Genomic DNA, 12,740 nt, shown 5'->3' on the forward strand with positions numbered 1-12,740 from the left:
AGGACTGTTCAACATACGTTGGCACACGAGGTAGTTCTACATTTTTAGGTTTTGATATCGACTTCAGAAAACGACATTGCGAGAATGGCAAATAACGCGCTGTAAATAGTTCAGGTTCATATGGTTATTGACAATTTAGTCACACTAGGGCCAAAAATGTTATGTCACTCAGTTTGGATGTTTCCGGAGTTTGTGGTTGTTTGTAGTTTGATGTCTGTTTGAGACAGATAGAGCCTTCCAGATTAGACTGAAGTGTAGGCTATGTGTTGTGGAGTTGTTTCCTTAGATTGCAACATCTGTCAGGTTACTTTTGGTTGAATTTCTGCAACATTACTGCAGTGCAATCCAGCCCAGTGCAATTCCTCTGTCCTTTACTGCCATTTACCCTTAGCTTTCACTTTTGCAGGATCCGCTGAAGTCAAAATGCAGAGCACGGCAAACTACCTGTGGCTCATATCTGATCTCCTGGGCCAGGGAGCCACAGCAAATGTGTATCGAGGGAGACACAAGGTAGCATGTGCACACACACACACACACACACACACACACAGACACACTCACTCATATGCTCACACGCAGACAGTCTTAAGAGACTACCCTCTTGAGACTATGGAACACTATTACAGTGTTAGCTGTGTTGATTCTTCACTTCAAACGCCCACAGTCTGGGGGAAACCGCAAAGTCTGGTTCCTCTCTCTGGTTCTGTTATTGACTCCTCCATCAATCGGTGCAGAGCCAGACTGTTTTGGAGACTGTTATCATATAAACGGTTCTTTACCGGTGCGATGGAGGCTAGTGACTTCACCACAGGTTACTGTACGTACAGGACATGATTGACAGCAACATGTGGGCCAGAGGCCTCTGAGGGTCATCTGATCAGACGCCATAGCAGCTAAACAGAGAGGGGGGAAACCCCACCAAGCACTCAGGCAGCCAGTGAGATATCTTTCTTTGACTTGACATACGACACATGGTTAGCCCATGTTTATTACCTAGGGTGTGCCCCCCCCCTCCATTGGGCATATGCTAGATAAGGCACAAATGACTAATGTTCCTCTGCATATATCTATCTATAGATTAGGCCGTAACCTGAATTTGTTTCATTGAGATTTACGCTTTCTCTGTCCAACACTCTGAGGCAGCGCGCCAGTTGACTGCACCCCTCCCTCTGCAGGGGAATTTCCCAGCTCTTCAGAGACACAATCCCAAATATGAGTCTTTATGGGTCTGGACCTGATGTTCTGTTTGTTTCTGTCTGCGTGTCTGATTATAAAATGAAACAGGCTCACGCCCCCCCCCCCCCCCACACACACACACACACTGTCTTAGCTTGCACGTCTTTGACATTTCACAAGTTTTCGGTACTTGGATCATCAAGCATTGTTTAGTATTGAAATGTTGCAGCAATAATAATAAAATTAAAAAAAGATGAATGTGCAAGCTAAGACAATGTGCTGGTAGGCTTTTTCATTTTATGATTTGTATTTCTCTCCTGTGCAGCTGTCCACAAGACGACTAATTTGTGCAGAAGACCTTTTCATTCAGCACCTGTCTGATTATGACATAGAATGAGAGTTTGGTTCATCATTGTGTTTGTAAAATAAAGTAACCGAAGAGCAAATGTCTCTATTAGTGTATAATGGGTGAATATTGAGATCTTGAGAGGTTGAGTTGTTTGTGGTTATGAGCTAGGTTTGTACTTGTATCATTTCAGAAAACAGGGGACCTTTATGCGGTCAAAGTGTTCAACAACCTCAGCTTCCTGCGGCCTCTGGACGTCCAGATGAGGGAGTTTGAGGTGCTGAAGAAACTGAACCACAAGAATATCGTCAAACTCTTTGCGGTGGAGGAGGAGGTTAGTGTGCGTACTCGGAATTAAACTATTTTGGCTCTGCTTGTGCGTCTGCCGTGAACATACCTCTTTTCGTGTGTATTCGGGGTGGCTGTGGCTCAGGAGGTAGAGCGGGTCGTCCAGTGATCGTAGGGTTGGCGGTTCAAATCCCGGCTCCTCCTGTCCACGTGTCAGAAGTGTCCTTCTGAAGAAACTGAACCCCAAATTTCTCCCAATGAGCAGGCTTGCACCTTGCATGGCAGATGCCGCCATTGGTGTGTGAATGTGTGTGTGAATGGGTGAATGACAGGCGATAAACACTATATGAGTGCAGTTCATTTACCAAATAAATGTATTCCAACGAGTAGCGGCCCCTGAATGCCTTCTAAAGCCTCTGTGTGGCGGTGATGGCTGTCTTAACAGACCTAGCCAAAACATTGGTGGTAAAGAGCTGTAATCCCATTTTCCATTTCTGAATGTTTGTATCTTTAACTGACGGCTGTTGATGTTAGATTTGTTTGTCCGTTGCTTCAAACCGAAATGCGGAAACCACTAACCCCATGTTCCGACAAGGAGATCAGTGTTCCCCGGCCTGTTAATCCCCCGTGTTCTGCTCTGCGGCTCCTCTCCACAGTCCAACACACGTCACAAGGTCCTGGTGATGGAGTATTGTCCCTGTGGGAGCCTCTACACAGTGCTGGAGGAGTCCTCCAACGCCTACGGACTACCAGAGGACGAGTTCCTCATCGTTCTCCAGGACGTAGGTGAGGGACGGTCCTGTGAAAGCGCCGAAACACCTGCGCAGTGATCATTCTGATCAACGTTAAAAAAATATATAAAAAAAAAGTCATTGTCATACTTATAACATATCCAATTCTACCGACCAAACCTCAACCAACTTTTGACGGTTGTCAAAGCGCCAGTCTCTGCTTTGTGATCAGTTAGAAAAGCACGGTGACTGTTGTCCGTGTGCCGTCCTGGCTGTCGTGCGTTCACAGTGGCCGGCATGAACCACCTGAGAGAGTACGGCATCGTGCACCGCGACATCAAGCCGGGGAACATCATGCGAGTGATCGGCGAGGACGGCAGGTCCGTCTACAAGCTCACCGACTTCGGCGCGGCGAGGGAGCTAGACGACGACGAGCAGTTCGTCTCGCTCTACGGCACGGAGGAGTACCTGGTGAGAGACTGCCCCCCCTTCCCCCCCGTAGCGGATTTATTCAAATAATTAAGAAACGAGTAGTCGAGAACGCCAAGGTTCGGTTACTTTTATTCCAACGAGTTTGCAAAGCCGGGCTCTCTGAGAGATACAGGAGTTCTGTCAAGAGCAATGATTATCCTCAAAACACGGCATTATAAACACTGTGGGTACAACCCATACATGTATATGCAAAACTCCACTAACCAGTTATATGAGAGGGTTACCGGCGAGTAAGCTAGTTCTGCGGGTCAACAGCTGACCTGTACATTAAGAATGATTGAAAGAGAGCTGGGAGTAGGGGACCCCTGGGGGGTCTCCTCCCATAAAACTTTAAGGTTTGAGAAGGGGGCATCAGGGCAAAAAAACAGAGACAAGAGCCCTACTGTATAACACCCACAGCAGTGTGAAACAACATCAAGATCTCCCATGACAATGTCTTGAACAGAGAATAAACCGATTTGAGTTTCTCTATTACACCCCCCTCACCTGGAGTCCGCATGCAAACACACAAGGAGAAATCCTCCATCGTGCTCCGACAATATGTCAGTGCGAGTACCTCTCTCTCTCCCTCTCGTGTGTGTGTGTGTGTATGACAGCACCCTGACATGTACGAGCGGGCCGTGTTGAGGAAGGACCACCAGAAGAAGTACGGCGCCACCGTGGACCTGTGGAGCATCGGCGTCACCTTCTTCCACGCCGCCACGGGAAGCCTCCCGTTCCGCCCCTTCGAGGGCCCCCGCAGGAACAAGGAAGTGATGTAAGAACGGAATTCCCTGTGTTTCTGCACATGGGGTTATGTCGGGCTAGGTTATGATCTCACATAGGACTTTCCTGGGTGACAGGGGATGACTCGGGGATGGGGGGGGGGGTCTTGTGTGGATTGGCGAGGCTTGAAACGACGGGGAGGAGTGTAACGTTGTGTCGTCTTCCTCGCAGGTATAAGATTATCACAGAGAAGCCTTCCGGAACCATCTCCGGGCAGCAGAAGTTTGAGAACGGCAAGATCGAGTGGAGCACCGAGATGCCCGTCTCCTGCAGCCTCTCCAAGTGCGTCTCGCTATTGCGCCACGTCAGGAAAGAGCTCGTCTAGTGCGGCGCTCACGTGCCGTCACGCCACTTTTACAGAGCAATAACAACAAGCACTGTATAAAACTTCACCACTTCAAAAGAAAAAGTCTTGACCGTATATATGTATACACACACACACACACAATCTCACTTTTTATCATGTGTAGGAAACCGTTCGCTCGTGCCGCGCACAGGGCCTGGCGCTTCGTTAGCGCTCGATGAAACGATGTGATACCGACACGTCATGCGTTCGCAGGGGCTTGCAGAGCCTGCTGACCCCGGTCCTGGCCAACATCCTGGAGGCGGACCAGGAGAAGTGCTGGGGCTTCGACCAGTTCTTCGCCGAGACCAACGACATTCTCCACCGCAACGTGGTCTACATGTTCAGCCTGCAGCAGGCCACCCTGCATCACGTCTACATACACGAGTACAACACGTGAGTCACGGCGCCGCGACGACTACATCTCCCATGAGGCCGTGTACACGGCGCGTGCCTATAGGTTTATGTCTGTTGTACATGTCTTATGTATCTACTAGTCTCGCATAGCCAGACCTATCTCCACACTTCGTTTACGCTGTGCCAGCGCCGGAGACAGGTCTGGCTGGACATATTACCATTCTGCAATAAGGGGGGGAAAAAACGCATTATTTCTTTAAACCAATCACAGTCGTCTTGGGCGGAGCCAGCCCCAGACGCAGCGAGGGTGCTCTTGCAAAATAGTCTGGATCGAATCTGATTGGTGCCGAGAGAATCTCTCGGCCCGAATCAGATTAATTTGCGTCGCCAGTCTCGTCACTGATTGGGCAGTGTGACAACGAATGACAAGGTTTATTGCCAAAACCTACATCCGTTGAGTCAGACCATGTATCTACTAACGAAGCAGAGTCAGGTTTTTACCCCTGGAATTTTCCCTTTTCTCATATTTTATTCATCCTGGGGAACAAATCTGTTGGTGTTGAACACACGTCACGAAGATGTGGCACCATAGCGCCTTCGGTATCTCAACGCCGCAGTTCCTCTCTTGTCCACAGGGCGACACTGTTCCAGGAGCTGCTCTCCAGGAGGACGAGCATCGCCCCCCACAACCAGGAGCTGCTGTACGAGGGCCGCAGGCTGGTGCTGGACCCCAACCGCCAGGCCAAGAGCTTTCCCCGGACCACCCGCGACAACCCCATCATGCTGGTCAGCCGGGAGTCCGTGGCCACGGTGGGACTCATCTTCGAAGACCGTGAGTCCCAGTATACGACAAAAAACTGTGGGATAAAACGTTACGATTTTTAAAAGGCAGACAGACGGGAAGCGGTGAGCGGACGATGCTTCTTATTCATCACGATCTCGTCTTTTGTGCGTCCGCAGCGAGCCCACCCAAAGTCCAGCCTCGCTACGACCTGGACCTGGACGCCAGCTACGCCAAGGTAGACCCGGACCCCCGTCGTTCACAACAACAACAACAACAACAACCAATTCACTCATCCACACAATCGTAATGGCATAACCATGTAGGGTTATGTAGGGTGCCGTGTTAGGCTATTGTTTGTCGGCAAATACGTGAAGCCCTTGACCCCCCTCATTCTCCACAATAATATTTATGGATGAAGATGACCCCGCGGATGATGAAAGCGCAGCCTTGCCCCCGATCTCCTACGTCGTCCCTTTGTGGATGATGAATGAATCACTTTTCACTTCAGTCAAACCCTCTTGGGTCTCGGGAACACAAGCGCGTGCACTCTACACAGCTGCTGAGTGACTAAGTGTGTGTAAGTGTGTGTGTGTCTGAGGGAGAGATCGTCTACGTGCATGCGTGTGCCCATTTGCGTGGGTTTAAACGAGAGAGAAATATCAATCCATTGTCACGTAAGCAAGCAGAGACCTCTCACACATACATCCAACAAAGAGGTCTTCAAAGAGAAAGAGCAATCTATTGTCAAGCGAGCTTTAAGAGCTACTTGTACCTTGAATTATGCCCAGTGGTCGCTCAGCGGTCTGAGGTAGTCCAGAATAGTCTCATCTCTGCTGGATGTTAGGCCAATATTTAGAATCTGCTCATGACTCGCACAGATCTGACATGTGTTATGAATGAGATCGATTTGGATGTCAAAAGACGGATTTGAGACCCCCCCACTAACCCGCGGTCCTGCTCCCCCAGACCTTTGCGGGCGACGTGGGCCACCTGTGGAAGACGTCCGAGTCCCTGCTGGTCTACCAGGAGCTGGTGCGCAAAGGAGTCCGCGGCTTAATGTGAGGCCTGCTGACAAGTTCAAATAACGCTGGACATCTGACCTCGCTTCACAAGCTCTTTGTGTGAATGAATGTGTTAAATTATATACAGTATATCTCTGTCTCTCTCTCTCACTCTCTTTTTCTCTCTCTCTTTCTCCTCCCATAGTGAGCTAATGAAGGAAGACTATAGTGAAATAGTACACAAGAAGTCTGAAGTCATCCACCTTTGTAACTACAGCAACCAGATCCTAGAGAGAACAGAGCAGCTGTGAGTCTCTCTCACATCACATCACACACACACACACACACACACACACACACCACTCGTGTAACTAGCGTGGTTCTCTTCACTGCATACAGGTGTGAGGTGTTGATGCAGGCCAATATGCTGTCGTCGGAATACGACGAGATCTCAGATATGCGCAAGAAGGTCATGAGAGTGAGTGCCTGTACTGTATTAATTATACATATTTACACAGACTGTACGTATATATATATTCAACATTTTATGCATACTATGCATATGTCTCTTGTTCTCTCATGTATATTCTTTACTCTGTGTATTCTTTACTGTAACCTATGCTGTACATTCTTGCTGCTGAAATCCCCAAACACACACACTGATAAAATGAACTTAATAATCCCCCCCCCCCCCCTCTTATCTTATTTTTGGACATGCACAGAATGTTGTCCTAGAGGTGTGTGCGTTTGTGTGATCCTGTTTGATGTGTGTACATGCATGGCTCCCTGCAGATCTCCAGCTCTCTGGAGCCCATGGAGAGGACCACCCAGGACATCAAGAGCAAGTTCCTCCCCGGGGGGCTACTGACCGAGACCTGGACCCAGCAAGTGGGCACCCACCCCCAGGACAGGAAGTATGTGTGTTTGCTGGGGGGTGCCTGCATTCGTCTGCCATGTCTTTTCACGCGTGTGTATGTTGTGTATGTGTTGTAACAGTACATTTGATAGGAAGTTTCAGAATGTGTTTGTTTTGACCGTAGTGTGGAGAAGGTCAGAGTGCTGTTGGATGCCATCACAGCCATCTACCATCAGTTCAAGAAGGACAAGGCAGAACGCCGTGAGTGTTGGCTCAAAACCAACCCAGAAATACACGTCTACACCTCTCAACATCCCATAGTTTTCAAGCGCCACATCCTGTTCAACGTTGTTTCTCCCACCTCCCCAGGGCTGCCGTATAACGAGGAGCAGATCCATAAATTTGACAAGTAAGTCCATCCTCCCTCCGTCCTGCGGTCCCAGGGTACCGGGGATTACATCACCCTCTGTGACCTCAAACCGCTTAGAGACACTCCTTCTCCGTCTTTCCAGACCTCACACTGATCTAAACGTACACTTTGGTTTCGACATTACGATTTGTTATCCTTTTAATTAAAATGATCAAATACGTTTTGATTTTATTATTTTATTCTTTCATTTAATTATCTTTTCTCTTCTCTTAAAATCCTGTTTAATTACCTTCACCCCAGCGAGTTGTATATCAGCGAATGTCTTTTTATGTGAAGCCTGAGCCTCCCTCGTGTGTGAAGCGCGCTGTATAAATAAAGCTGCCTTGCTGTTGATGTGACCGCGCTGCCGTTAGTGAGTGCCTCGCCCTCCAGAGTCCCCGTGCGGAGTTTAACGTTTCAGCGCGCTGTCCGTCTCCGCTCCGTAGACAGAAGCTGGTCCTCCACGCCACCAAGGCCAGGACCCTGTTCACAGAGGAGTGCGCCATGCAGTACCGCCTCTTCATCTCCAAGAGCGAGGAGTGGATGAGGTGACCGGAACTTAAACCATGCTGTGTGTGTGTGTGTGTGTGTGTGTGTGTGTGTGTGTGTGTGTGTGTGTGTGTGTGTGTGTGTGTGTGTGTGTGTGTGTGTGTGCGTGTGCGTGTGTGTGTGCGCGCGCGTGTGCGTGCGTGTTTGTGTGTGTTTGTGTGTGTGTTTTCGCTCACTCAGAATGACAGGCGTGACCGACCGCCATGTGGACAGGATGTGTGCTGTCATAGTCCTTCAGAGTCAAGCAGCCTGGTGTTCGTTCATCAGGGGCCCCAGTGTGTACTTGGAGCTGATTTTTATTGAGTGTGTGTTTATAGGAAGGTCCATCACGTGAGGAAGCAGCTGGTGGCGCTGTCCGGCCAATTCATCAGCATCGAGAAGGACGTGTCCATGGTGATGGAGCGAGTCATCAAGGTTGGGAATCAGGAAGTCTCCTCCACAGAGCTTCTGGGAAGGGAGGGAGGAAGGGATAGAGGGAGGGAGGGAGGGAGGGAGGAGGATGTCTACAGTAGTCATTGGCAAGGGTGCTGTTGTAGAGAGAGGACATGGTAAAGAAACGTTCAATCGTTCAAGATGCAAGAACGGTTGATTTGCCATGTATATGGTCTTGAATCTTGAATGTCATTGTGTCCAAGCTGGGTTTCTCAATTGACAGTCAGTCAGTCAATCGGTGGACATTTTTACCACTCAAACGAATTGTGCGTGTGCGCGTACCTGTGTGTGCCTGTTTCTGTGTGGGCTTGTGTGTGTGTGCACACCTGTGTGTGTGTGTGTGTGTGTGTGTGTGTCTGTCTTCAGCTCCAGGAGCAGCTTCCTCAGAAGGTGATGCCCCTGGCAGCCAGCGGGATCAAGCCCCAGGCCTACTTGAGCCAAAGCACGCTGGTGGAAATGACCCTGGGGTAACAAACACATAACAAACAAACAACTTTTATTGTTCATCACTCACCCCCCCACCCCCACCCCACCCCACCCATGCCAGACACCTGGGTCGGCCATGTCTGTGGCGAGGGCGCGCGGTTCTACAGAGTAACTCATTCTGGACTCTTGTGTTGCAGGATGAAGAAGCTGAAGGCAGAGATGGAGGGTGTGGTGAAAGAGCTAGCGGAGAACAACCACTTCTTGGAGAGGCGAGTGCCGTGTAGACCGCCGCACCAGAAATGTTACACATCATCTGTTGTTTAGACACCATCCCAGAGCCTCCAGGCTTAATTCCGCGCATAAACACACATTGGCAGCTCATAATGACAGTGGTAAACTGCTCCCTGGCGTTTTCTCTGTGCTGACAGAATTGTTTATCGTCTCCCACGATATCAGGTTTGGCACTTTGACACTGGATGGAGGATTGAGAAACGTGGACCGAATCTGAGAACAGGCCGTCCCCTGTCCGTCCCCTGTCCCCTCTCAACTATAATCTGGAGATGACAAGAGGAAGAGTGAAGACTCTGCAGACAAATGGCCAATGATATATATATATATATTAATGTGTGTATATAAGTTATATGTTGTAAATAGTATGTGATACTGTAAGATGGCTTTTATTTTCTATAAAATGGCCTCTCCCCCCCCCCCCTCCCCTCTGGCACCTCCTGTTTATGATGATAAGAGGGAGGTGCTGTATTTCTGAGCTGGCTGTATTTTTGTCTTGCCTGTCCTCTGGCTCTCTAAACTGCTTATCATGCCACTTTTGCAGACATTATCTCAGAGTGTCGTCATGACGACATCTCTCTTTTCGATGGCTGTACTTTCCTTGTGTTTCCTTTTTTTAAACGTAATTATTGTTGACAGGATATTGCACTCACCTACTTAGGCCAGGAGGTGTACTCCTTAAACAAAACCCTGATGTAATCTTTTACATTTTACATTCTACCTGTTCTTAATATTATTTATTACATCTGATAACCGACCCTGGAGTTTTCAACTGTCCTTTTTAGAATTATGTTTTTCACACTAAAGATGATTTTACTATACAATTGAAGTCTTACCCTACTCTGACCATTCAGTTTAAACAGGAATTGGTCCTAGTCAGTGAGCCTTTTTGAGACAAATCTTGTCTGTGAGCAGAGACACCGTTGACACGCTTCTGCTGTTCATAAATGGCTTACAAACTCTTGAACCTGTCAATCATCAGATTCAGATCATCCTTCATGCTGTATTAAAGCTATAATCCTTTCATTTTATTGTTAATAATCCTGCAGAATAATGAGATTGTTGGGAAATGCTGTAGATAAACATACTGTACACCCTATCATTAATTTCATTTTATTTCATTCGTTTAAAAAAAGTAAGATTGGGAAATTCTGTAGATAAACATACACCTTATCACTGATGGCTGTGTCAGTCTTTTTTGTCGTGTAAAGGTCTTTTTGTGCATGGCTGTAAGCCAGCACCATAGATGGCGTTTGTCAGGTTGTCACTCCCTCCCTCCCTCCCTCCCTTACTCCAGTCAATGTTGACCTGCATTTCTCTGTTGGCACCACAAGAGGCTGTAGTCCCAGCACGCCAAAAGAAAGCAGGACCAAAATCAACCCGCCGATCTAGAGTAGCGGTGAAAGTGATCTCCACTGCACAAGTAGAGTAGCGGTGAAAGTACTGGACTCCCACTCGGGAGATCGGACTATACCCCAAACCTCCAACCTTTTCCCAGATAGCAAACCGATATCGGTCCATCAGAATCAGAGCGACAATCCGCTGGAGTGTTTTCTACTGGGGGGTGTCTAGAGGCACCATTGTTAAACAGCTGGAGAATTTCTGCTGGCGAGTTGGTAGCGGTCTCCGAGGGGAATTCCACTCGCATTCACACATGCCGACGCCCTGTCCTGATGCTTTTCTGATGGTAGAACTCGGTTGGGATACCGTCAAAATTCCGCTTGCAACCGTCACTGGAGGGTAGTCTTGAACAACCTAGTCACTGACGACCAGCTCAACACGACGCCCTGGACAGGTCAGGTTAATTATGGTTCAAAATGTAAAGCTGTGTAGAAACATAAAGTAATGTTAGCCTAGTCGCCAGCTATTGTGTTGTAGCTCTTTAATTGTAAGTCTTTTAATATAGAGATGGATAACTGAGGGATAATTATATTTCAACAAGGTGATAAAAGTACTGGTTCAATCCCTTAATGGTGAGATTCTACCACAATGTTTTATCATTGCTTAGAAATGCCCAGTAGATTAGTGTTAGCCCTATGTTGCTAGATATATTACCGTTAGCCCTATGTTGCTAGCTATGGCTTTGGTAGGGATTTTGATAGCTTCTTTATACTATTATCATGTAATCTCTGGTTATAGGCTATTGGTATCTAAGAGTAACTGTACTTTGTTTGATTTTCATGTTCATTAAGTTCTGTTTTCCAAGTATGATTTAGTCCACGTTACGTTAGGGTTGCAAATTTCAAGGAATTTCATTCATTGATAACTGTTGACCTTAACAAACGATAGTCGATTAATTTATAAGAACATCCCACGCTGGACTGCCATTGCTCGCTTCACTTTTGTGTCTTCTTCCACTGTGTCATTGACATTTCCCGGCATCCCAATTAATCTTCACTACATGGCGTGACGCCCTCATGTGCAGTCAGATCCTAAATCATGACATTTCACGCAACTCCCGTTGATAATGTTCGCTGAAAAAAAAGTTACCATTAACATGAACATAAAAGTGTACCATTAACAAGCAGTTAATTGAGTAACCAAATCTTACTCGAGTAAATTCTTATCGATTAACTGTTAACATCCCTAGTCCACGTTCTTGTTAGTTGGATACAAACATGTATTATCGGTGATAGAATGCATTTACTGTTTTCGGCCACAGGAGGGCAGCAACAGGCTTAGATAGACTGTTCCTTGTTCAGTTTCAGCAATTTAATGAGTTTTGAGTTAGGCTATTTAGTTATTTGTGTAAGTATTTCTGTTAGTTATATATTACACTATATTTCTTTATTATTTCAGAGAACACACACTCACTATCTGTTTATGTAAGTGAAGAGAATTGAAAGGTCGAATAATGCTTAAGGGTTTAAAAAGTAGTAATACTGTCACAATACTGAGGAAAGCTTGTGAAACTGGGCTCAGCATCATGATCGAGATCACAAGTTTATACAGTTTACATATTTGTAAGCAATGGTAGTGTCTACGTTTCATGTCAGTGAGTCTAACAAAGTAGATTGATGCATAGGTTGTATCTTGTCTTTTCCCACGTGACCTTCATTCCTGTCTGTGCTGATCATCGACCATTATGTTCCTGTGATCTGGAATAAAACCAGTGCAGACGTAATGTTGTTTTCTCTTTCAATGTCGAGTTAATAGAGTAAACTGAAAAATTCATCAAGGGGTGGATCAGGATCTGCTTCAATTAGGTCCTCAGATTTCTTGCGTTTTCTGCTCCTCCTGTTCTCGGCCCCACTCCCAGATTCCTGAGTGGATCCAGTTATAATTAATATAATTCAAAGCATTTTAATAAACATAAGCATTGTAATTTGTCATTTGTGTTTGTCACTGGATGTTATAGAAGTTATGTAAAAATGTGGTTACCTGGTGGTGCTATGTCAGTTATTTAATTAATGTGCAGTAATTGAACTGTTGAATTGAACTGTTGAATTGAACTACTCCTGTTTTGAAATTATACCTACAGTATAGGTGTCTCAGTA

At 46.8% G+C, this 12,740-nt stretch overlaps 1 protein-coding gene across 2 annotated transcripts; it reads left to right on the top strand.

The window, feature by feature from the left end:
- Positions 1–411: 411 nt before the first annotated feature.
- Positions 412–10,383, top strand: tbk1 (TANK-binding kinase 1). 2 transcript variants are annotated; one of them, XM_084447868.1, is made up of 20 exons: positions 412–510; positions 1,716–1,862; positions 2,467–2,596; positions 2,831–3,012; positions 3,630–3,790; positions 3,970–4,080; positions 4,358–4,537; positions 5,134–5,330; positions 5,459–5,517; positions 6,249–6,340; positions 6,489–6,590; positions 6,683–6,761; positions 7,076–7,197; positions 7,324–7,400; positions 7,509–7,548; positions 7,995–8,096; positions 8,415–8,511; positions 8,896–8,996; positions 9,153–9,224; positions 9,412–10,383. In XM_084447868.1, the coding sequence occupies exons 1-20, from the start codon at positions 424–426 to the stop codon at positions 9,461–9,463; spliced, it is 2,190 nt and encodes a 729-aa protein (XP_084303994.1). In that variant the 5' UTR covers positions 412–423; the 3' UTR covers positions 9,464–10,383. The 2 variants fall into 2 exon arrangements, with proteins under 2 accessions (XP_084303994.1, XP_084303995.1); XM_084447869.1 differs by having other exon boundaries at positions 1,716–1,856.
- The last annotated feature ends 2,357 nt before the right edge of the window (positions 10,384–12,740 follow it).

Source organism: Borostomias antarcticus (assembly GCF_949987555.1).
Source record: "Borostomias antarcticus genome assembly, chromosome: 13".
Lineage (NCBI taxonomy): Eukaryota > Metazoa > Chordata > Actinopteri > Stomiiformes > Stomiidae > Borostomias > Borostomias antarcticus.